This window comes from Aquarana catesbeiana, linkage group LG06 (genome assembly GCF_042186555.1).
Source record: "Aquarana catesbeiana isolate 2022-GZ linkage group LG06, ASM4218655v1, whole genome shotgun sequence".
Classification (NCBI taxonomy): domain Eukaryota; kingdom Metazoa; phylum Chordata; class Amphibia; order Anura; family Ranidae; genus Aquarana; species Aquarana catesbeiana.
This window is the reverse complement of record NC_133329.1, coordinates 378,439,021-378,466,086: the sequence shown is the minus strand read 5'-3', so window position 1 is coordinate 378,466,086 and position 27,066 is coordinate 378,439,021. Positions and strand designations below refer to the sequence as shown.

The 27,066-nt window shown below is 41.4% G+C and overlaps 1 protein-coding gene across 6 annotated transcripts in view; it reads right to left on the bottom strand.

Annotated features, from left to right (window-relative positions):
* The window catches only part of LRP1B (LDL receptor related protein 1B), a 2,172,167-nt gene that overhangs the window by 62,889 nt on the left and 2,082,212 nt on the right, over positions 1 to 27,066 (bottom strand). For all 6 annotated transcript variants that reach the window (XM_073634235.1, XM_073634238.1, XM_073634240.1 and 3 more), the window contains one exon: positions 3,413 to 3,517. In XM_073634235.1, the coding sequence (XP_073490336.1) occupies positions 3,413 to 3,517 (105 nt within the window). The remainder of the gene's footprint in view (positions 1 to 3,412; positions 3,518 to 27,066) is intronic.

Below are 27,066 nucleotides of genomic sequence, written 5' to 3'. Positions count from 1 at the left end.
GAGTACCTCTAGTCCACCCATGTCCTAACTTTTTGATGAGGTGGTCTGTGGTCTCCACGGTTTATACTTTATAGTGTTGGCATGATGATGTCAATGAGAAGTCAGCAACAAGACTTTTTTTCGCTGGTGATACGTTTAACCTCTTCTTATAGTTTTTTTCTCATATTCTCAGTTTTAATTGCCCAGGTTTCTGACAGATTTACTCAAAATGCAACTTTCATGATCACCAAATTATTGGTTCCACGGGCAAAAATACAGCGTATTCATTGTATGCTTCTACTGAAGTCCAAATGGTAATGAGGACTTTCCTTTTACATATTTACTAACCTTATCCAGCTAGATTCTACAGGTGCTGCCTACATTGACTGGTGATAAAAGCTGCAGCTTCTACATAGGGCGCACATTATACCACCTTAGAGGTGGTATAAGCACCTCAAAATTTCAAGCTCAGCAGTTTTTCTTTCCATGACTTATAGAGGTTTTCCACTATAAATTAAAAATGTTCTGGACCCTTTTTTAGGCTCTCATCTCTGGATCCAATTTATGACCACCAGTTGAACTCTCATCCTACCCTTGCTTCCAGGAGCCATTATATCTAAGCAAACAGACGTATGCAATCAAAAAAATCACAGCTGATGGAGCATAAGTGGCACTGTTGCTCACAAAAAGCTTGTTTTAGTTTCTAACGGGATAAAAAAAAAAAAGAAACCTGATTGGTTGTTTACTGCAGCATTTGCACATTTGCTGCACATTCCTTTGCTTCAGCTTCTATAAATCATCACCCCAAAGTCCTATTTTATGTAAATACATACGCTATAACAACAGTTTTTACCTACAGATGGCCTAGCAGGTAAAATTAGTGCTACAAAAACGGGAGGTAGAGACTCTCCTGTTTAGGAAAAGGTCCATAAGCTGCACATCATGAAGCAGACCCATGTGCATGAAGTGAGATGAAAGGGAGCCTCAGCCTGGACTCCAGCCAGGTCACGCCCCCAATGTGTTTTGCTTCGCCCCTTGGAGCTTAATCATGTGTTTTGCTACACAGAGATGCCATAATATGAGTTCCATGTTTACTTCAACTGGAAAACATATTTAGGGTTCTTTTCCAATAGTTGTGTTTGAAAATCAATGCATTCATGCACACCATGGATTTTAAACTGCATCATGCTGCATTTTTAAAGTACCTAATTAGATCAAATCTGCATGTGTTTGCATTTTCATTACAGAATACAGTGCCTAAATGTAACCATTCTGTATTATGACCATGGCCCTTAAAGTAGAACTTAAAGCTGAAGTGTAATGTTTTCATTTTATACTGTATATTCCCTTGTTCCCCCACCCACATTCAACTAACATTTTCAAACCATTTTTTTTCTTTTATAATATATAATTGTTTGAGATCCAGCTGCATCATTGTTGGGTCTGAGTGCTGTCCTTTGTTATACAGTAAGATTGTAGCTGGTGGGAGAGACTGGCTGGGTACTTTTTGTGTCCTCCAGTAAACATCAAACCACCCCGCCTTAATGTCTCCCCCTGGCTCTTGGGGGGGGGTATGTAAATGTTAGGCTGCTGTCGGGAGTGTGTAAACACTTCCGTTCCATGATATCTGCTGATCTCCTTCCAGCATCCTGGTTTTGGCTGTTATGCATTCTCCCTCTCTGTCTTCCCACCTGCAGGGTGATTGATGTAGCCAGTGTCTGGGTGGATATTGAATCAGATTTTAGCCAGAAAGGCCTGCAGTCCCATCCTTGTGATAGTATGTTTAACACATGATTCAAACTCCCTGTTTGTCTGCCCTGCTCTGCTGTTTGGATTCGCCTGTTTATGACAACAGAACTTGGACTATTCTCTGAACTCTGCCTGCCTTTAGACTACAGAATTGACTCTGAATATTCTGAACCTTGCCTGCCTTGTACTTGGACTGTTATTGAACCATTCTGCCTGTCTGCCAACCACAAGTGCCTGATTGCTGTGCTTTGTTCACACCTGCCCTGACAGGGACTATAGCATTGTATATAAGACCTTGGGGCAACAGAGTACTGGTAGGCCTGCTTGCCTTATGGGAAAGGGGGCTGTAATAGTTGAAGAACACAGAAGCCAGCTATAGTATAGTGCCTGACCACCTGTGCTAGGGGTAAGCATGACAGCTGCCTTGATAGATGGGAATGTGGGTGGCTGCATAGTCTTCAGAAGTACAGATTCCTAGGCGGAATGCATTTACATTCAGACTGCCCAAGGTAACATCCACACATGATGCTGTGACTAAATGATTGACAGCGCAGAAAATAAATAGCTAAAATGGTGGGCCAGGGACAGTGAGGATCAGGAGAAGGCTGGATGATGCTTGAAGTCTACCAGCCTAGAAATCATTCATGGTAGTTGACAAGGACCTGTAACACTGAATTGCATGATTTAGGGTGGATTTAAATTGTGGGGCATTTTTTTTTTTTTTTTACATTTCTTTTATTGGGGACTTGTGAAAAAGTGTGGTGTGATTACAAACTATTTTTTTTTTTTTTTTGGTGTGTGAATAAGTAGGGGTATTATGTACCGCTTACTCATTCATGGGAGGGGGGCTTATCTGGGGGCCTCCCTCATATTTTTTTTGGAGGCTTCCATTTTTTGATAAGCCCGCCCTAGACTTCCACAACCACCAGACCAGGATTGTGGGGAAGAGGCCTTTATCCTTATAAGGTCCCACCTGGTAAAGTACCCATCTCATGTTGAAGGCATAGGGCCTGGTATGGTTCAGGAGGGGTGGGTGCACAGGCCCACTAGGCTGCGTGTTCGGAAAAGGGCCTGGTATGGATTTTGAGTAGGACCCCACGCGTTCATTTTTCTTGTTTTTTTGTATAGGGTTCTCCCATAAAACCCATACCAGATCCAAATGGGCCTGAGAAAGAAATAAAGGAAAAACCAAGAAACATAAAATGTAAGTAGAATAAACTTTAGCTTTAAGCAAAAAAACAAATGTAAGATTTTTAAACACAATGTTTTTATGCCCTGGGCTTTGATATATCAGGTTCTGAAGAACACTATAACTAGGCTTTAATAACCTTTTTATGTTTTCTATTTAGGGCCTTTTTACATTGTTATTACCACCTAAATAAAAGTGACACTTCCAAACCAATTTTAACTGTTGAGAATTTAAAATGTATTACATTTGGGTATTTGCTCATTACTATAAAGCTTTTACAATCCCCTGAACAAAACAAGGTATAGTATTTTACTTATTTAAAACTTATGTGAGCTGGAGACATCAGAACATAACCCCATGATGGTATTCGGTGTTAGCAGTGACAGGTTACACAGCAGAAGGTGAAGACTAAATCATAACAACCTGGCCCTGTTCTATTTCGGATGCACACAGACTGTGTATTGTCAGGAGGTACACTTCACAAGTCATACTCACACGCAGACTGGGATGTTGGTCTCTGGGTCCAGCTGACAAGTGCCCCCATTATAGCAGTAGCCATCACACAACTGACAGCTGGAGGCCAGCTTGCCGTTGCTGCAGCTGTGAAGAAAAAGACAACAATGTAATTATTTCCTTCATTTCAAGAACTGATCCAAGATATCCCAATGCAAATTATTTTAATCTAATCTCTTGTACAAATTCATCTGCAAGTGAAAACGCTATCTCAGTGACAGGTCAGCCCTGGGCGATATTTTTTAAACAGTATGACAGCGAGCATATATTTTTTCCCACCCCTCTAAGGCTATTATATTTGCAAACCGTTAGTTCAGGAAAACAAGGCAAAGCTAACATTTACTTAGCAGTGCAAACATCTAGCAGTGATCCTCGAGAGACAAAGCTTCACCGTTTTGCGGTGCAAGCTGCTTGGTATACATGCTGCAGTCGACCGCACGGCTAAAAGAAGGAAAGGAAAATGAATTTGAAGATTTCATCTCTTCTCTCTGCCCAAATGTACCATGGTAATGCTATTGTTTCTTGTCAAAGTGTCATGAACATCATTGCTTTGTTTACAGGGTATAACAAATGTAAAGTATGCCTTAAATTCATTACAAGGCATTCTTGCAAGGCAATGCAAAGCAATGGTGCAGAGTAAAGACGCCTACTGATATAAGACGCCTACTGATATAAGAGAGCATTTGTATGTCTGCAGGCTTCCCCCTGATACCACAAGCTTGAGAAGACAGTTAATTTGCCAGCTTGGAGTTTTTATTGGCCAATTGTTTTCTCCCAGACACCCCCTATCTTCAGAACTCCCCCCCCCCTCTCCTTAAGTGCAAACATGCAAAGCTCGCCTGGTTAGAACTTGCGGGCTTGTACCTTTGTTTAGATCATAGCTGACTACTGTCCTAAGTCTGTAGTCACCTTAGTGGACAACTTTACTTTTATTAAAGTTGTCCTTTAAAGCTAGCCACCTCTTCTCCTCCTCAATATAAAATACATATATTAAGCTCTGGTCCGCAGATCTTGACTGTACGGTGCTGCCAAGTGTTTGGAAGTAAAAAGTCCTGGACAGGTCCTGTGCCTACTGCACATGCATGCCCCTGCCTCACTGATTCTTATGGCTTGCTGTACTCATGATGACCCCTGTAGAGTAGTGCTCAGCAGGAACTATTGAGGCTGCCGTAGGCACAGCATACATCAGGACTCTTATATTTTGAGGCTTATACCTCAATGTCTTTTACTCTCAAGAGCAAAGAGAGGAAGCCTGGCATCAACTGTGATGGCACTGGAAATTGGTGATTAGAAGGGGAAAGAGCCCCCTGCTATCTGACTTTTCTCCTATTTTTCTGCTTACTGGTTTCAGGTCAGTGGCTCAGAAAGTACTAAAGTCAGTTGATCAGCATACCAGATAGGCAACTATTCTCATTAGAAGAAGGTCAGCAATGGCAGCCTTTGTGTTTCCTTGTTTTGTTTATAGATTTCCTTTAAAGAAGACATCTAAGTATTTTAAACGTTTATTAACCCTTTTATTACCTTAGCACCAAGTGATATTTAATTTCTAAGAATGATCGATCACCTCTGTTTGGCTGTGTCATACAGGGTACCAGTCCCAACAACACTGATCGTTCATTCATATTCATAAAAGTGAAAGATCACTCAGCACTGTGGGACCGTGTGATCTAGCTTCAACGTCTTGTAAACATCCAGGACACCGGCAGATAGATCACACTGCACTGTAGCATTATACTTCAATGTAGCACCTTCACTGATATACATTAAAATGCTTCAGAGATGGAACTCCATTGTTTGACAAGTTTACCGGTCAAATGTTCACTCAAAACACTAAGCACTGCAGGAGTGTGTGATCTATCTGCAGCTGCCTGTAAACATCCATGGCACCTGCAGATAGATCACACTGCCCCATAACACTGCACTTCACTGTAGCACTGTACTGCACTGAAGCACTTTTACTGCTACACATTACTGATACAATGATGCAGAGATGGAATTCCATTGTTTGACATGTTTACTGGATTGAAACACTTCACAGATGAGCAGCAGATCACCTAAGGTAAACAACAGAGTTCCATTTCTGCAACATTGTATTAATTCTGTATAGCACTTCTCTCTCTGCAGTAGTTGATTCATTCATTACACAGTAGGTGGTGAGCGCAGGAATCTCCATATACTTTATACACAATGCAGACATAAGTCTCCCTCATATTATTTCTTCTTGCAATCTGATGTTTACAGTTTATAGTTTTGTGCTGTTTTATTTATTGGTTGAATGTTCTTTAAAAGAGAAGTATGGGTTTGGTCTTTTTTTTATATTAATACTTACCTAGGTGGATGCATCATGGGTCCAATGCTGCATCTGTTCCCCGGCGCCTCTACAATGAGAACCAAGCGATCGAACACAGCCGATCGCTCGGTTCTGACAGCTCTCCGAGTGGAGAGCTGGTGACTGTCAGTCACAGCTCTCTGCTCCCTCCACACTCACTGGAGCACTGAGCTGTGGAGGGGGCGGGGGCGGCCACTCACTCTCTCAGTGGTTTGTTGAGAGGCTGAGCCGGGTGTCGGTCCAGGCACCTGGCGGATCCAGACTCTATTGTCAGGATGATGCGGTGCCTGGACTGACTTCTGTGACGGACTTTAGCCTGCTCTCTGCTGAAAATGGGTCACAGGAGTGCAAAACCAATTACACTCCTGTGATCCATAGGAGAAGTACAGCCAAACAAGCTTTGGAAAGCATAGGACCAAATGTTAGGGAATGTTACATTTGACCTGTGAAAGGCAACAAATAGACACTGACATTTCACACATATTAAAAACATTACAGGTATTATTTGTGATTTTTTAATGAAATCTAATGCCGCGTACACACGGGCGGACTTTACGGCAGACTTTGCCCGGCGGACGGGATTTCGTCGGACAATTCGATCGTGTGTGGGCTCCAGCGGACTTTGTTTTCACAAAAGTTGGATGGACTTAGATTTGAAACATGTTTTAAATCAATCCGTCGAAATCGAGTCCGGTCAAATAGTCCGCTCGTCTGTATACTAGTTCGACGGACAAAAAGCCACGCTAGGGCAGCTATTGGCTACTGGCTATGAACTTCCTTGTTTTATTACAGTCGTACATCATCACGTACGAATTCGACGGACTTTGGTGGATTGTGTGTAGGCAAGTCCGTTCATTCAGAAAGTCAGTCGTAAAGTCCGTTGAAAAGTCCGCCGGGCAAAGTCTGCCGTAAAGTCCGCTCGTGTGTACGCGGCATAAGACATTGGCCAAGCATTTTTGTATACATAGACCTGTAGCACTGTGCTTGTAAATTTGGATGTAAATCAATTTCATAGGAGAGGTAACGGGGTCCTCTAAGACCTCTCTTTGGGAAATGTAATCAACTAAAGCAATACAAACTCTACATAGAGCTTTGCGATTTAAAAAAAATCCCTCTTCTGAATGACTCCTTTCAAGAAGCAAACAAGAAAACGTTTACCGTCATGTGCAATCTTTTTGTAATAGGCATAATAAACATCCTTTGCAATACTTTGGCTGCTGAAGCTATAATTAATGTTCATAGGATAGAACGGATGTGAATGGATAAGGGGGCTCTGTTTTTGTAGAATGTATTCAAAAAGCAAAATAATAATAATAATAATAATAATTTTAAAAAAATATAGAAAAGGTACCAGAACTGTAGAAACATTCAATTTGTTTCTTTTAGTTACATTCATATCCTATCAATTTTCAGACAGGCAGAATTAGTGCTTGTGAGGTGTTTAACCGTTGTATTTTATTTAAGACACACTGAATTATCAGTTATGGATAAATCACTCTGTGGCCATGGATTAGACAAGCAGGTATGCCTGCTGACACTTTTTAATTAAAAAAACACAGCGTGTTTTCCTGAAGCCGAGCTGATAAAAACTACATCAGCTCATCCTAGTTCAATAGAAATAGCTCTCTCTTTTTGACAGCAAAGAGTTGTCCATTCCTGAGAAGAGTACTTTTAGCGTTTTCTTAAGAAGACTGCTCCCTCCGCCATGTATGTAAAACAGCAAAAGCGCAATCCCCATGGTGATCTTTATTGATGAAGATGTGGTCAGCTCAAATTGTGAAAGCACACCAAAATTTTACATTTGAAAGCTGAAGTGTAGCTAAAAAACATTCCCTACAGCCTTGGTCACATCACTTACCTGTAAAAAAGGTAGTACTTCATTGTGCAGGCAGCTGGGTTCTCGAGAAATCTCCACTGCAGGGATGCCTGTCCTCTTCCTGGTTTTGGACTTCTGGCACTGCAATGGTTAATATCTTTGAGTCTTCGAGCAGAACAGCAGTACAGATGGTCTGAAAAGGACACACCCCCTCAATTCTCCTTCTCCACTAAAAAAAAGTTCTTTCATTGATTATACTGCCTGTAACACAGTCTGTGAATGGAACAGAGAATCCTGTGACAGGTGAGACTTATCCCCATTCACAGATCATGAAACAAGCAGTGCAATCAATGAAGAATGTTTCTCAATTAAGAAGGAGGAGGGAGGCAGCATATCCCCAATGGACCATCTGTACTGCTGTTCTGACTGAAGACCCGAAGCTGTTGACACCTGCAGTGCTGAAAGAGACAGGAAAAAGACAAGTATCCATGCAGTGAAGATTACTCCAGGATCCAGCTGCCTGCACAATGTGGGACATCCTTCATTACAGGTAAGAGATGTGACTAAAGCTGTAGGAATTTTTTTTAATGTTAGTTAAACTTCAGCTTTACAGTGGAATAATTTCTTTAAAGAAGTTCTGTCACTAAAACAAAAATGTAAATAAAAATATTTCTTTGTAAGGAAAATAGTAAATACTCACCTCTCCATCTGTGCTGCCAATCTTCACTGCAGAGAAACTGTTTCTTGAAGAGTCTTTAGAATCCAGCATTTCAAGAGTGTTAGACACTCAGTCCCCTTCTGCCCTTTATCTGATCCCTTCTACCAGCCCCTAAGTCACTAATGGACAGGGTTATCATGTAGGGATCAGTGGAAGGAACTGTGGTTCGGTTCGCAGCAGAACATGCGAACAGGCAAAAAATTTGTTCAAACACGCGAACACGGTTAAAGTCTATAGGACATGAACGTGAAAAATCAAAAGTGATAATTTTAATGGCTTATATGCAAGTTATTTCCATAAAAAGTGTTTGGGGACCTGGGTCCTGCCCCAGGGGACATGTATCAATGCAAAAAAAAGTTTTAAAAACAGCCGTTTTTTTCCAGAGCAGTGATTTTAATAATGCTTAAAGTGAAATAATAAAAATGAAATATTCCTTTAAATATCGTGCCTGGGGGGTGTCTATAGTATGCCTGTAAATTTGCGCAGTTTTCTCATGTTTAGAACAATACCACATCAAAATGATATTTCTTTTTTTTTTTCAATTCTTTATTTATTTTTTCCAAGAAAAACCATAATTCCATTACATCATACATGTTCCATAACAATCAATGTACAAAGGTGCATATATTTCTAATATATTTTCACTTTACACACTATCTCCATCCAACCCTATATATTACTATATACTATGTGTAGCCCATATTCCTGAATTTCAGTTCTCCTATTATTTTAATCCAAAAAGAAAAAAAAAACGAGAACCACAAAAAAAAAAATTCCTCACACACATCAAAGTATGTATATCTATATAACCCCCCCCCCTTATCCCAGAGAACATGGACAACCCATTCATGCTGCTCCAAGCTGTAACAAAAGAGACCTCACTCCACCCCCCCCACTTCCCAGTAGCCTCCTTCCCTCTTCAGAGTATACAAAAACTTCCCATGAAGCCCTTGTTTCAGTATATTGTTCCTTTCTATCTTGCACCATGCATAATAAATCCTCCATTATTCCTATGTTTCTAACTTTATTAAGCCACATGGCAATGGGAGGTGGTTGTGGGCCCCTCCAGCACAGAGTGATGCATGCTTTAGCTTCATTCACCAGGTGACATAACATTGACTTTTTATACTGCTGAAGTGGGATTTGTGACCAATGAAACAAAAAAAAAAGCCGGATCATCTAGTATCTGAAAATATGTTTTTGAGAAATCCTTTGTACCTCCCTCCAGTACTGTCTAATCTCTGAGCATGATCAAGAGATGTGGAACAGGGTCCCCTGTCCTTCAGAACATCTCCAACAACCGTCCGAGGCCTCTGGAAAGATTTTATTAAGAACTGAAGGAGTGTAATACCAGCGTGGTAACAATTTATAATTGGATTCCTGTGTTTTCGCACACACAGATGATTTTAGCGATAGATGTATAATCTTCTGGCGCTGGGCTGGTGTAAAGCTCATATTGAGATCTCTTTCCCATTTATTTAAACTCAGCATTACAAAATCATCTGGGGAGATATCAACATTGCATACATCTTCAAAATAGTATGGGAGAGAGGCTCTTTTTCCTCACAATACAATTCAAATTTTGTACATGGACATCGGTAGGCTTCCGGAGGTCCCAAAGTATCAAAGTAATGACGTACCTGTAACGCCTGTCAGAACCTTAATTCAAATTGTCCTCCCTGCTGCATCAGAGCTTCTATCGTAGGCCATGTATTAGATACCAAAAAATGTGAGACTTGGAAACAGTCCCTCTCTCTAAGATTTCTAAATGCTCCTTGTTCTATGCCTGGGGGGAACTCCAGATTTCCTAGTACGGGATACAAGGGAGATTGTTTGGTGGAAAACCTAGGGTTCTGAATATTCTTATACCCTATTTGTAATGTGGGGCCTATGATAGGATGTAGTTTAAGAAAGGTTGGCAAAGTCACAAAGCACCATATAGCTCTGTTCAAAGGCACAGGGCTAGACTGTTGTTCGATAGTCATCCATAATTTATACTCTCCATGTCTGCACCAATCGATTATTCTGCCCAGATGTGCTGCTTGGTAATATTTAAATATATCTGGGGCTGCCACCCCACCTACACTCTTAGGTAATGTCAGAAGATCTCTTCTAATCCTTGGGCATTTACTTGCCCATATAAATTTGGTAAGCATAGCACAGATTTGACTGAAGTAGACCGTAGGAATAGCAATAGGTAATGCCTGAAAAAGATATAAAAATTTAGGTACAATGTTCATCTTAATAATATTACACTGGCCAAACCATGAATGCATTCCTTTATTCCATTTGTTTAACAGTGCTTTTATTGACCTCAGTAAAGGTGGAAAATTTACAGCGAAAGTGTTTACCAAATTTGGTGGAATGTAAGTGGCCAGATACTTTAGCACTGTTGATGTCCATCTAAATTTAAAATTCAACTGTAAAGTGTTATGTATTGAACTGGGCAGAGCAACTCCCATTGCTTCCGATTTAGTATAGTTTATTTTAAGGTTTGGCAATGCTCCATACCTTTCAATTTCCCTCATAAGTTTGGGTAGTGACACATATGGATCGGGCATTGAGAAAAGTAGATAGTCGGCATAGGCCGATACTTTATGATTGTGGCCTCCTATTTTTATTCCTGCAATATTAGGATTCTGAAGAATTTTGTTTAATAGCGGCTCTAGCGCAAGAACGAATAGTAAGGGCAAGAGAGGACAGCCCTGGCGAGTTCCATTTGTAATTGAAAAAGGCTTTGAGAAAACCCGTTTGCCTTAACTGTGGCCCGTGGGGCAGAATACACCTTCATCAGCCATTGCAGCATCTGGTCTCCCACGCCCACATGTTTTAAAACTTCAAACATAAATGTCCAATTGACCCTATCCAAGGCTTTTTCTGCATCTGTGTTCAAAAAGATGCAAGGTGTCTTTGTTTTGTGTATTGGACCAAGCTAAGCACTTTGATAGTATTATCTCTCGCTTCACGAGATGGGACACAACCCACTTGGTTCATGTGTATCAGCTGGGAGAGCTGAGGCTGCAGGCGTAAGGCAAGTATCTTAGTAAAAAGTTTTAGATCTCCGTTAAGGAGAGAAATCGGCCTGTAGCTACAGCAATCCGACAGATCCCTCCCCTCTTTTGGGATAACAGAAATATATGCCATCAGTGAGTCTGGAGGGAATACTGTTGTTTGTCCTAAGGCATTAAATACCTTTATCATATGTAGGCCTAGTAACGAAATAAAATTCTTATAATACTGGATCCTGGATTAAGTTGTTTTCACTGCTGTTTGTAATTCTTCAATAGTAGTAGGAGCTTCTAGTTTACACCTGTCCGGAGAGGGCAAACGTGTCAAGTGTGATGAGGATAGACTTTCTTCCAATGTAGGATGAGGTAAAGATGGTACCGCCAGATTGTACAAAGAGGAATAGTATTCCCCGAATGCCTGGGAAATATCTTTCGGTAATGAGAGTATTTGACCTTTACTTCCTTTTATATGGGGTATATATGTCCCCTTATGGTGTTCCTTAAGTTTCTTCGCTAACATTTTACCACATTTCTCTCCAGATTCATATGATATCTTCTTTCCGGATTGTATTGCCACTTTAGCTTTATTCCAGAGGAGGTCTGTTATTTGTCGTCTCAAATGAGCAAGATCGTTCCCCAGCGAGGGTACTGGTATCCTCTTATGTTGCAATTCCAACTCCTGTATCTCCTCAAGCAATTTTCCAATTTGCTCTTCACGTGCCTTCTTCACTCTAGATCCGTGTTTAATTAGAATCCCTTGGATGACTGCCTTATGCGCCTCCCACACTATTCCCGGATCGCTCCCTGGGGAGTAATTTATCTGAAAGTACGCTGAAATTTCTTCAATCAGATCTTCCCGGATCTCGGGAGTCTGTAGCAAACTTTTGTTTAAATGCCAGCGCCATTCCGAGGGAGAGTTTGCGCTAGACAGAGAAAACCGAATTGTTACTGGTGCGTGGTCCGACCATGTTATGTGCCCTATGGATATATCTGACACTATGGAAAGTAATTGGTGGGGGACCAAGAAATAATCAATGCGAAAATATGATTGATGCGGGTTAGAGAAGAAGGTATAGTCTCTCTCCCCTGCATACAGAATACACCAAGCATCCACCAACTGCATTTCATGGAGCTTCCGTAGAATATTCTTTCGGGTTCCAATCGAAACAGATGACGTACCAGTAGTAGTATCTTCTCTAGGGTCCAGGGGGACATTAAAATCTCCCCCCAGGATCAATTTTCCCTCCATAAACTCCATCAACTTTGAGAGAGTTTTAACAATAAAACTATTTTGGTGTGTATTGGGTGCATATATAGTGCATATATAGTGGCCAAAGTCACCTTTACACTGCCTATACATTCTTTAAGAAAAAGATATCTCCCACCTGTGTCGGAGAATTTATCCGTAAGGGACCACGGGACTCGGCTAGAAATCAAAATAGAGACTCCTTTGGTTTTTGCTTCTTGGTTGGAGGCATGGTATACACAAGGAAAAAATCTATTCTGGAGTAGGGGGAACCCCCCTCTCTAAAATGAGTTCCTTGCACAAATCCCACATCAGTATTCATATATTTCAAATCATTAAGTGGCATCCTTCGCTTTTCCGGGACATTAAGTCCTTTAGCATTTAACAAAGTCACACATAGACTGTCCATGTTCTCTAGGAAACATAAACAAAAAAAAAAAACACCCCCCTCCCCCCCTCAGATACGACACCTACCTATGAACTCTAAAGCTCACATAGGTGCCAAATGTGGAGAGATGGCCTGGGGAAAGGCCGAACTCCCGTCCATGATCTCTCCAGCCATTTCTATAAACATTAAAAAAAAATGCAGCAAAATCCCATTCATATCCCCTCTATAGCTTATATTTATTCTCACCATCCCCCCCCCCCCCCCCACATGGAAAGGAGGAGAGAGGGAAGGGGGGAACACGGGAACAGTAGAGGTGAGGGGGTGATGAAAGCCCCAATAACTCCCCATCTCCCCCCTGTCTCCCTTCCGACATAATCCCTCCACTCCCAGTCCTCCACTCTAAGTCCCAGTTTTCTCCTATCATTGGGGCTATCTTCTATAGGTGGAGGTTAGCATAAATGAAACCGTATGTTATGTAATGTATGTAATATAAGTGTCTTCAATCGTGGGAGTTAATAGTGCCCTTAATAAAACCCTATTCCTTTACCTCTCCCTCCTCCCCAACTTATGTATCAAAGTACCTTCCTGTACCTCTTCTTATATCCCTTTATCAAACTAATTCCATGTGTGTGTCTGCAATATACTATAAAGTGCATAACATACATGAGGTGCATAAAGTGTAAAAAATGCCTTCCTCCCTCTCCTACCTATACCCATTTCATACCCTCCCTCACACCTCTTCTCATGTGTATGAACATAAAACAGCCACAAATACCTCAAAATAAATAAATAAATAACCCCCCATATATCTGTGCATATTTTCTCTGTCAAAAGGTGTATCCAGTGCATTTCATAATACAGTTCAATAATACAAAAAACAGAAAACCCATATTATTCCATATCTGTGCATATTTCCTCTATCATAAAGTGCATACAGTGCATTTCAAAATACAGTCCAATAATACACAAAAAAAAAAAAAAGGGAAAGGGGGACCCTGATCACATACATGTATTCTTTCATTATTGTTCATCATAGTTCATCATATTTCATTATAGTTCATCTTATTTTCTTTAGAGATTCTAGAGGCAGTCTCTGTTATATCAAATTGCACAAAAAAAAAAGAAAGGGCAGCGGGACAAAAAAACGGGGTGGGGGGGGTTTCACTCCCCCCCCCTCCACTGCAATTCAGGAATCTAGGGGCAGACTGTCAGAAAAAAGAAAAAGGGGGGGAAAAAAGGGGAGACAATAGGGAGTCCACCCTTTTAAAATTCACAGTCACAGTCTAATTCACCCCTCCCGACCCTTCATGCCCCCCTGTTCTATACAGAGGGGTTCCACCAATACCTTAAAGGGGCCAGTCCGTCGCTGCTTCCTCTCCGTAGTTTGCAACCAGTCAGGGACTGCAAATTGTTCCACGCCCAGGAACTGAAACAAGGCCTGGGAGGTCCGATGGCTGGGATAATGTAAAAGAAGAAGATCCCTTCTTTACTATTAGAGATATGGGGAATCCCCACCGACATGAGCCTCCGGATTATTTAATTTTCTCCAAACGTGGGCGTAACTGTGCCCTCCACTGTAGGTTGGCCCGCGATAGATCCAGCAAGATTTTAATCAATTTTCTGTCGTAATTGATCGCTGCTACCTCCCATGCCTTGCGACTAATCAATTCTTTGCGTGTATAGCGATGTAGACGAGCAATCACATCTCTAGGTCTTTCAAGATCTGTGGAACGTGGTCCCAGAGCCCTATGCAATCTATCAAACTCCAGATCGTGAGGTAAGACTGTGACCCCCATCTTCTGGCATATATTCAGAACCACCGAATGTAGTGATTCCTCTCCTAGCTCTTCTGGGATAATCAAAATCTTAGATTATTACGTCTGCTCCGGTCTTTAAATTCCTCTAACTGGAGTTGCATAGAGGATGCATGGGATATCTGAGATATCTGCTTCATTTCTATTTTATGCCGCGTACACAAGAGCTGACTTTTTGACCAGACTGGTCTGACAGTCTATAAACAAGGCCTGGGGAATGCCCAGGAAAAAATTCCAAGCCTACTTGTCTGACAGTCTATCCGACGGACTTTCGGCGGACTTATGACGGACTTTCCGAACAAACGGACTAGCCTACACACGATCACACCTAGGTCCGATGGATTCGTATGTGATGACGTACGAGCGGACTAAAATAAGGAAGTTGATAGCCAGTAGCCAATAGCTGCCCTAGCATCGGTTTTCGTCCGTCGGACTAGCATACAGATGAGTGGACTTTTCAATAGGAACTGGGTCCGGTGGAGTTCCGACGTAAAGATTTGAAACATGTTCCAAATCTAAAGTCCATCAGATTTTCGACCGAAAAAGTTTGCTGCAGGTCCGATGAAGCCCACACACGGTTGAATTGTCCGCCGGACTTGGTCCATCGGATCAGTCTGGTCGAAAAGTCCGCTTGTGTGTACACGACATTAGAGATACGGCTCTCTAGGGATACCACTTTTGTCTCTTCCGCAGAAAGTCTATCTGCCAACATTTGCACCTCCATCCGGACCAGCTGTATCTCCCTGTGGTGTGTTTCCTTGAGGCGGGATACCATCGCCTCCATATCACTTTGCGTCGGCAGTGCTTGGAGGAGAGCTCTCAGGTCCAGATTTCCCAGGTCTAAGTGCATCACACTTCCCTGCTCTGTTGCCGCCCCCCACCAGTCCTCCTTCGGCTCTGACAGTTCCGGCAAGCCCAGGGCAGTAGGTGAGCTCATATGAGGAGCCATCATTACAGTGTCCCTGCACGGACTCCTCCTTGCTTCAAGTATAGAAGCCCGGACTGTGGAAGCCCGTGTCCACAGAAAGTAATGTTGTATCTCTACTTGAGCGGTTGGTTTTTGTACGGGCTTGCTTTTCTCCTCTCCTTTCCTTCTCAGGTTTCTCATTCCGGTGTGTGTATCCTCTGTTTAGTAGCTTAATAGCTGCATTCAGTAATGATTCGCTGGAGGTCTGGTTGGAGCTCTGCTAGCGTGTCTCTCTACTCCGCCATTACCAAGCCACACACCCCCAATGACATTTGTAAAGAAAAAAAAACATTTAAAACTGCTTGCGGCTGTAATTTATTGTCGGGTCCCAGCAATATAGATGAAAATCATTGAAAAAAACGGCATGGGTCCCCCCCAGTCCATTACCAGGCACTTTGTATCTGGCATGGATAGTAAGGGGAACCCCGCACCCAAATTAAAAAAAAATGTTGTGGGGTCCCCCAGGCACTATATACTCTGAACAGCGGTATATATACTATACGGCCTGCCCTATATACTCTGCAGAAAATTGGGCCTTAGGTGTTGGCGATACCATAACACTGTAAGCCCTCACAGTTAATCAAGTTGGGTTCAGGAACGGCTCTGCTGTGAAATATTATATAAAAATTTGGAAATACATGCCCCTGTTAGTCAGGGGCAGAAAAATTGGGCCTGTGGTGGTGGTGCCACAACACTGTAAGCCCTCACAGTTACGCTTGTTGGGCGCAGGAATGAACCCTGCTATAAAATATTATATCAAGAATTGTAATTACATGCCTCTGTTAAACAGGGACAGAACAATTGGGCCTTGGGTGGTGGTGGTAGTGCCACAACACTGTAACCCCTCACAGATACTGTTCTTGGATGTAGGAATGGGCCCTGACCAAAAATTTTAATTACATGCCCCTGTTAAACAGGGGCAGAAAAATTGGACCTTGGGTGGTGGTGGTGGTGGTGGTGGTGCCCTAACCAAAAATATTGTTGGAAGCTAGCATCATCAAGATTGAGGAGAAATAGGATAGTCAGCATAGGCAGTCTTCAAGGGATCCCACATCCATAGAAAATTCAATCAGTTACATCAGCATCAGGTGCTTGATAGCTGCTGATCCAAGACTGATTCATTTTTATGAATGTGAGCCTATCAACGGAGTCTGTGGACAGGTGCACTCTATGATCCATTACAAACCCTCCAGCAGCACTGAATGTGCGTTCAGAAAGAACCCTGGATGCAGGACAGGCCAGTAGCTCAATTGCATAATGAGCAAGTTCTGGCCAGTGGTCCATCCTCAAGACCCAGTAACCCAGTGGATGCTCTGTTGGAAAGGTCTCCAAGTCTGCTCTTGCCCCTAGATTTTCCTGCACCATGTAATGCAGATGCTGGTGATGGTTGCTTGAACTGATCTGACCTTGGGGCTGAGGATTGGAAAATTGTTTAAAGGCATCGGTCAGCTGGCCACCTTCTCCACCGCTCTTCTTCTGAATGAACGAAGCCTCAGCCAGTAATTATCCCTCTCCTTGATACCACGGTCCTTTAGCAGGCTTTGCAGAATCAGTAAGGCCATGCAGTGTAAGTTTGCAGAGGCATTAGATTCAGAGTCCTCTGGGTCACTAAGGATCACATGATCCGTAACAACCTCCACCCAGCCACGTACAACTCCTTGGGTTTCTGGGGACTGAAAACCATCCCTTGAAGACTGCTGCTGAGTGTTATCCTCCACGTCCATGCTGATACAATCCTCCTCCTCCTCTTCTTCCTGTGTGTTTGGCAGGCCCGCAGGAATGCTATTTGGATAAAGGGGCCTTGAGAGGTAAGGAAATCCTCCTCTTCCTCCCGCTGTTCTGCCTCAAGTTCCCTGTCCATTATTCCACAAAGCGTGTGCTCCAACAGGAAGACTAGAGGGACAGTGTCACTGATGCATGCATTGTTGCTGCTCACCATCCTTGTGGTGACAGGACAGTGCATGCATCCTTGATCAGTAGCCACTGGCGTGATGAAAAGGAGCCAAGCTCCCCTGACCCTGTCCTGGTGCCATACTGCACAGGTACTCACTGATGGCCATCTGCTGCATGTGCAGCCGCTGCAGCATTGCCAACTTTGAGTTCCACCTGGTGGACATGTCACAAATAAGGCGGTTGGTGGGCAGGTTGTGTTTCCTGGAAAAAAAATGCTGCTCCTATCACCAGTCACATGACCAAGGGTCTAGACTTTTGGATGGATGGTGTTAAATGTAGGGGAAGAGTTCAGACTGTTCTTGTCCTCCCACAAACATTAAAAAGCATGCATTTTTAATCACAGATATATGGCAATCTCTTATCGGTGAGAGATTTTATATATCTAATTTACTCATTTTATTTTTAATTCTATTAAATTGATCCATCTGCTTTATCGTTTAGCCAATCACAGCAAAAAGTATTTTTCTTAATAAATAATATCCAATTTGCCTCCAAGTAATTCGGTGTGCTTTAGGATCATAGCAAAATATTTTCTAATAAGGAAATCTCTACTTTGAGTTAACTTTTTTTCTAGAATAAGATTTGCAGTGCTAGACTAATCAAGGAATTAGACATTTATCAGAAATCTCATTAAATGGTTTGTGCAATTGAATATTTAGCTTTAGTGGCTTATATTCATTTTAAAACGTGATTTGGTATAGTAATAGAGAAATCCTCACATATTTGTGGCTAGACGGATACAAGTATAAACTATGGAAATCTAGTGTATTTTCTAATATCTTTTATGCAGATTTAGCTCTCTAGAAACAAAACAACCCCATTTTCTTTCTATTCCTTTATTCACTGATGAATATTCATAGAAATTATATAATCGGCTTAATATATTTTTCATTTTTTTGCGCATTACAAACTGGGAATACGCAACTTTCACACGAGCTATGAATATTAAATATATTAATTAGCATTTTTATGAATAACAGTGAAAAAACTAACCAGTGAAGTTCATGGATACATTGGGAATATGCTATTAGCTTCCAAATACATACAGAATTGTATCTGAAATCCCATTTGAAGGGAACACATTTTCAGGTAGTTTCTGCTTCCAGAGAGATGTGTAAGCTAGAATATCCTAACGTGACCCTGCAAGGACAAAAAATACGCCATTCCACTTCTTCTTTTTAAAGGTGCTTGGCCTGGTGCAAATCTAATCATTCTAATACCACATACACACGGTCGGATTTTCCGATGGGAAATGTTCGATGGGAGCTTGTTGTCGGAAATTCCGACTGTGAGATCTGGATCTCAAATTTTCCGACAACAAAATCTGTTGTCAGAAATTCTGATCGTGTGTACACAATTCTGACGCACAAAATTCCATGCATGCTCGGAATCAAGCAGAAGAGCCGCACTGGCTATTGAACTTCATTTTTCTTGGCTCGTCGTACGTGTTGTACACCACGGCGTTCTTGACGTTCAGAATTTCCAACAAGATTTGTGTGACAGTGTGTTGCATACAAGTTTGAGCCAACATCCGTAGAAAAAAAAACATGGATTTTGTTTTCGGAATGTGCAAGGCATTAGACTTACTATCTAGTGAGCCATTGACCTGAGACAAGCATGCAGAGTAGGAGATCAGTTATTTTTTATTTTATTGACTTCATGATTTTTGTAGATTAGTGACTTAGTATGAATGAAGACAACATCAAGATGTATAATATAGATCAAGGGGCATTGACGTGCTTAAAGTGTTACTTAAAGTGGTTTTAAACCCCATTCATGAAATTTGACCGAAGCACATATATCTGTAGTGTTTACTTATCTCTCTCCAAAGCTCTGAGTGCTGTTTCTCTCTGGTGTTCCATTCCTCTGTTATCAACATGATAACTTCTGACAAGTTCTCCGACACATGAGATAACAGCAGCTGAAAATTTGTGTCGGGGAGAAAGCTTAGAGGGACATTAGCAGAGAGCTGGTTTATGCAGACTACAGCTCTGCATGTTCCTTTGTTCCTCTGCCTATGTGGAGGGGGGTGTGTGCCTTTCCTCCAATCAGCTCTCACACAGCAGAAGCCCAGACACCACTCCCACTGCTGAAAGAGGAAGAAAGATTTCTAACATGATCTGAACATTTCAAAGGGTGTAGAAAGTAAAACTTATGTAGGGAGATTTGTTTCATCTTTGTGTATCAGCTGAGGCTGTTCACTTCACTGGGTATATGTGAGGGTTTACATTCACTTTAAGGTAAAAAAATGTTTTATGCAAAGGGTAACTCTACTTTCACGGGGGAAAAAAAAGCAAATAAAAAAATCATAATATAGTGTATACAATTGTGACTCTTGTCATATTGTAATTGAATGTTATTACAAATTACTTTTCCTTTTCAATCTGTAGCGCTATAATTTATCTATAAAATGCAATGCAATATGGCTACCTGGAGGTGTTCTGTACACAAACTGTGTACAGAACGCCCCCTGAAAATGTAATTTCCTGCTTGTGTAATTGGTTTACTGATTTTCCCAGACGTTTGCACTAAGATACAAATCATTTTTTTTGGCATCCCCTGGAACAAAATGTCATATTTGGGGAGATACTACCAAAGGGAATAATGTCTAAAGCAGAGGTCTCAAACTGGCAGCATTCAAGCTGTTGCAGAACTACAAGTCCCATGAGGCATTGCAAGGCTGACAGTTACAAGCATGACTGCCACAGGCAGAGGCATGATGGGACTTTTAGTTCCGCAACAGCTGGAGGGCCGCCAGCTTGAGACCCCTGGTCTAAAGAGATGCAGCAGCTGATTAATAATTATAAAACCACTCCCATACAGATTCACTGTGCGCATGGACACGGACAAAGAAACAGCTATTCCTTCAGAAAAACAAAAAGGTAGGAATCTGCAACAAAGTTTGTTAAAATCTCTGCAATGTACATAGATCACCCAGAGGGGAATTTTTTATTTTTTCTCAACAAAAGTGGAGTTAATCTTTAAATAATGAATATGTTTTACACACCTGCTCTGTGCAATTGTCTTGCACAGAGCAGCCCCAAACCTCCCCTGCTTGACTCCTCCACTTCTTTGTGCGTACTCACTCCCAAGGTACGTGTTTCTATGTAGTTGTGCGCCATAGACATACATAGGAGAGCTTAGCCACACAGCCAACTTCCTCCTCTATGCATTTGATTGGCAGCCATTGGTTCTCGCAGCTACCCAAGTCCCTGTGTGAAGAGGAAGAGAGGGGAGAAGAGATGCAGTCGTGCACAGCACTGGATCTCCTCTCCTCTCTCTCTCTTCCCCTTCACACAGGGAAGGGGAAGGTCAGAAAGCTACAAAACATGTTTTACCTTAATGCAGGGAATGCACATAGGTAAAAAACATTTTTGCTTTAGACCACTTTAAAGTTGTTTTACAAATTTGTAACCACTTGCCATAATTAGGCCATTTGAAAACATCCTTGATATACGATGTCAAATCGCATGCCAAATCGGTGGCAATTGTCGGCAATGGCACCGTCCGAATCTCTGCGACGCCGCAACGATTCCCAAAAGTAGTTTCTGTACTACTTTTGGCGACTTCAGGGGAGCGATTTCCATAGACATCTGTGCAGCAACCGGCACAGATGTCTCTGAAATCGCCCCTGAAGTCAGGACTGACATGCGGGAATGAAATCGTGTGAGTTCAGTGAACTTGCACAATTTAATTCCCACTGTCAGTGTGAACCTGGGCTTAAAGTGGTTAAAACAAGCTCATGCAGACTTTGTATATAGTTTTTTTTCAGCCAGCACTATTAAGATAGTGAGAAGGGCCACCAAACCCCCTGAAACACCTCCACCTGTGGTGCTTCCTGACTGCTGCTCTCCCATTCCTCTGGTCTGATAGACCCCTGATGTCTCCAAAAAAATAACCTGTCACCCTCACATGCAATCACAAAGATTTGCTAACCACTTTGTAATAGCAATAAAATAAATGTAAAAAGTGTTAAAAAACTAAATTAACGTAAAGCAAATAACAATAAAAAAAAATACGTTTAACGCACCCCCCCATCACCCTGTGCATACATGCAAACAGGAGTATAGGACATGCACGTGTATATAAACAGCAACTGCGCCACATATGTGAGGTATCGCCACAAACATCAGAGTGAGGGCAATAATTCTTAGGCCATAATTCACACTCTAACATGTAATGCCCTGTACACACGACCGATTTTCCCGTCGGACTAAACTCTGAAGGTTTTCCGCTCAAGCTGTCTTGCATACACACGGTCACACCAAATTCTGACCGTCCAGAACGCGGTGACGTACAACACGCACGACGGGACTAGAAAACGGAAGTTCAATAGCCAGTAGCCAATAGCTTCCGTCTCGTACTTGCTTCAGAGCATGCTTCATTTTTGGTACATTGGAACAGCATACAGATGAGCGGTTTTCCCATTAGGAATTGGTTCAGTCTGAAAAATGAAAACATGTTCTCTTTCTAGGTCCGTCAGAATTTTCGACATACAAAGTCCTATGAGGCATACAAACGATCGGAATATACGATGAAAAGCTCCTGTTGGACTTTTTCTGTTGGACATTCCGCTCATGTGTACACGGCATTAGGGCTTTTAAAGCATTATCTATTAATCATTTTGGGTACCATAGTTTTTAGCCAATTTAGTCGGCATGCGCAATTTTGAGGCTTGACATTTTGGTATCTTTTTACGCAACGCAACCCCATCTTTTATATTTTCCAAAAAAACATTATTATGGTATGGTATTATGTTATAACATTTTTATGGTATATGGTATTATATTGCATGTTTGTGCACTGAAACTTATTTTAGAGTATTTTTTCCTAAAAATATGTATTTGATAAACAGCTGATCAATTATTGTACAGCATAAAAAAATTGCAACTGCCTCTGCTTTCAGAAAAGTTGATTTTAACATGTGTGTGAAAAATGTAAAAAATGGCTCAGAATGCAAAGTGGTTAAAGAATTTTGAATGGTTCCTGGTTGCCTTTTTGTTATATTCTTTTTGTGTTCTATAAAAAAAAAGGTGAAATTATATGGTAGTGTTTTATTGTTCTTTTGTGTATATTTTACTGCTCTGGTTCTTAACATACACCAATACACACCAAAAAATGGAAAGCTTCTACCTGAACTGATTTATTCCTATTGTCTACAAAAATAGAAAAAAAAAAAAACAACAAAATACCGGTACATTAAAAAAAAAGAAAAAGGCTCAATTAAAAGGCAAATTTTTATCATTTCTTTCATCACAGCATGTAATCATGATCACATAGAATGTGACTGAAAAAATTACATAAAAACTAAATAAAAAAAGCTACATTTCTTTTCCCTAATATTCTTTTTTATTATGTTCATACTAGCCTCCCTGGCGGTATTCTCGAGTGTGGCTCGGGGTTAAATTTCAGCACCATTAGTGGTAACCCCGAGCCACACTCAGGATTGCATCTCAGGATCCTGGTGCGGTATACTTACCTTGTCCCCAGGATCCTGCGATGTCCCCCCGCTGTGTCCGCGGGCTCTGTCCTCCTCCCGAAGCCAATCTGTGCCGGGCTCCGTTCACTGCGAGCGTCGAGACGCACAGGGGCGGAGCCTGGCAGGAAATTCAAAAAAGTGAAAATTCATAACACATACAGTGCACTGTAATCTTACAGATTACATTACTGTATGAAATTATTTCATATCCCTTTTGTCCCCAGTGCTTTGTCCAATTCCCTGCATGCAGTTTTATATTATATATACTTTTCTTTCTGCCTGGAAACTGGAGATTGTCCATAGCAACCAAAAAGTGTCCCTTTACGTCAAAAGTGGCTTTAGACCAGCTAGAAAACAGCGATAGTAAATTTGAACACTTGCAGAATTGAGCGATAGTGAATCGTGGGGAAATTCATTTTATTATTATTATATTATTATTTTTTTATAATTATTTATATTTATTTATTATATTATAATTTATGATTTTGTGTTTCAAACATCATCATACCCGGGATATCTACTAGACTCTTGTTTGGACAGATATAAGTGAGTTATTGCTAAGAATTATAGGCCTACAATATAAAACGCCAAATTTCTATGCAAAATAATTGTACCGCTTTGAGACACAAAAATCGAAAATAATCATACCGCCAGTTTTTCCTTGAAGATACGCAAAAAGGGTCAGAATTTAAATTTTTAACACTGGGAGAATATTTGTGTTGTCGTCTTTTTAACTTTTTCAAATTGCTATTTTGACCCCATTTTTTGTTGTCTATAAAAAACGTTCCACCAAAAATACACAGGAAAGGAAAAATTACATTTTTTTGCCACTGCTTTTTCCCTAACATATTGAATAGCCTCATTTTGTAAACAAATGTTTTCAATTAATTAAGCCGAGAATAACATTTTTAGATGAGATTAATTTATCTCATGTCCTCATGTAACTCATCCTGTGTGTAATCATTTATACTGTGTGTACACTACAGCCCATTCAGAAGATTTTCCATTGATAAAACTCTGGATCCCTACACATCACCACCAGCCATGTACCCCTTTACACTCAGAACAGCCAACCATATACACACAGCAACCCTGTAGACTCAACACATATACATACTGTACATTTCATACCCACAGCTCCCATCATTACCAATGTGTTGTAATTTGTCAGGCTATAGGTAGACCTGTACATCCCACCCAAGTTGTCTTACATTTTCCTCTGGCTTCTCTATGGTATGAATGCTCTAAATTTTGTATTAATATCTGGAGTTCCGTGTTGAGTCCAACTTTAAACCACATGAATAGCCTAAATATCTGTTTTTTTTTGGTTTTGGATAGATGAGTGAAGGGTTACAAACCCTGTCAGTTTAAAGTGATTGTAAAGGCTTAAGGTGTTTTACCTTCATGCATTCTATGCATGAAGGTAAAAAACCTTCTGTGTGCATCTCCCCCCTCGGCCCGCCCCAATACTTTCCTGAGCCTGATTTAGAACCAGCCATATGCATGAGACCCGAGGCTCTCTCAGGTCTCTCCCTCCTGATTGGCTGAGATGTAGCAGTAGTAGCCATTGGCTCCCTTTCCTGTCAATCTTGGGCATCGGGGGACAGGGTTGAGCCTTGCTCTCTGTGTCTTATGGAGCGGGCTCAGGAGCGAGCAGGCATGAGTGTCCCCACAACAAGCAGCTTGCTATGGGGGCACTCGGCAAGGGGCAGGGGCCCAGAGCGCCAACGGAGGACCTGATAAGAGGAAGATCGGAGCTGCTCTGTGTTTGTTTTATTTCATAATTTTTTTTTCCTTTACAGTCACTTTAAGTTTTTTGACTTGCCTTCAATCTGTCCGAGGACAGTAAATGCACAGGTGGAATGTACATTATACCTCATAGTCTGGTAAAGATGTTCTGTCTTGGTGATAATGGTCCCCAAAACTAATTACAAAAATCAAAAAGAACAGAGTATGGGACTTTAAGCCTGGGTTCACACTTGTGCAATACCAGACATGGCATGTGATTCTCACTCACACTGCGGTGCCGATCGTATGAGATGTCTGTGCAATGCGAGTTCAACCATACAGTTGTACGGCTGAATTTGCATTGAATTGGCAAGAAAATAGTGCAGGGACTCTTTTTTTAACCGCACTGGAAAACACACATGCGGTCTGATTCCTGTGCAAGTTCACAGTTCGCACTGCGATCTGTGAACCGATTTGGGGGTGTCATTAATATTGTATTGACACCACCAAAGGGCAGTCTGAACTGCCTGTGGAAGAGATACGATGCGAGAACCGGCGCTGTAGTTGCGCTGGTTCCCGCATCACTACAGTGTGAACCTAGGCTAAAGGTGCTACACACTTTTGAGGAAAAATATAAACAGACAATATAAAAAAACAATCTGTTTATTATACATAAATGTAATAAAATGCACTCATTAATGTGTTAAATAGTACAGGATCCATTCCACACATGTATTGTATGGCATATATTTTTTCAGTCTAAGGAATTTATGTGCAATATAATGTTTATTCTAGCATAACATATTTGATATGTGTGGTCTCTTAAATGTTTCCTCTGTTGTTAGTTCCCTGTTCTTCTAAAGAAGCTCCTCTGTGCGAAACCCGTTGAGAATTTTAGCCCCCCACCCCCCAGCAACTAATCTGTATCTCGGAAGACATCGATATGTATAAAATATATCTTTGTGTTGCTCTGTGATAAAGAATGATGTTTAGAGATATCGGGTGTTGGCAGGTTATATGCATTATATGAGTTTCTTTTATACACATGTGTGGATGCATTTATATACTGCACTACTGAGTGCATTCTATTTTTTTTATAATAAACAGATTGTTTTTTATATTGGCTGGTTATTTTTTTTTCCTAAAAAGTGTGTAGCACCTTTAAAGTCTCTTATTCTGTTCTTTTTAGTTTTTGTAATGATATTTATTTGGGATATGGTGCACAACTTATCCACCCACACCAGCTTATATGAAGAACTAATAGGGAGGGTGAGGAGTGAGGGCAATGATCATTTCACTGAAAAGAGCAACCACCAGCACAAAGAATACTTCTCATGGTCCTTGGTATCATCCCTGGTGCCAATTATATCACAATGATTGTAAAGTCAGAAGTTTTTTTTTTACCTTAATGCATTCTAAGTATTAGAATAAAAAACCTTCTGTGTGCAGCAGGCCCCCTCAGCCCCTCTAATACTTACCTGAGCCCCATCTCAATCCAATGATGTTGCAGTAGGGTCTTGGCTGTCCGGGACTCTCCCTCCTCATTGGCTGAGATGGCAGCATGACACCATTGGCTCCCACTGCTTTCAATCAAAGTCAGTGAGCCATTTAGGAGATAGAGGAAGTAGGGCTAAACCACGGCTCTGTGTCTGAGTGGACACACAGAGCAGCAGCTCAGCTCGGATGCCCCTATAGCAAGCTGCTTGCTGGGGGGGGCTCTTAGCAAGAGGGAAGGGCCAGGGTGCCGGCGAGGGACCTGAGAAGGGGAGGGTCCAGGCTGCTCTGTGCAAAACCATTTCTTAGAGCAGGTAAGTATAACATGTTTGTTATTTTTAAAGAAAAAAATTAGACTTTATTATCAGTTTAATTGCTGTTATTATAGTAAACTGATATATATACCTACATTAAAGCTTTCCTTCTGTAGAAGAAAGATGCTTAAACTTACCTATTCTTAGGACGCTCCAGTCCAGTCACATGATCTCCCAAGCAGCCAGCTTCAGGGGAGAGGATAGAGCGCTAACAATGGATGGAAAATCTGGGCAGTGACATCACCCATAGGCTTACTATGGGGCATCTGTTGTCAGCTGTCTCTCCTCTCCACTAAAGTTGGCCGCTGGGAGCAGACCACGTGACAGGACCAGAGTGGCCTGAGAATGAGAATATAATAAAAAAGTATAAGCATCTTCCTTC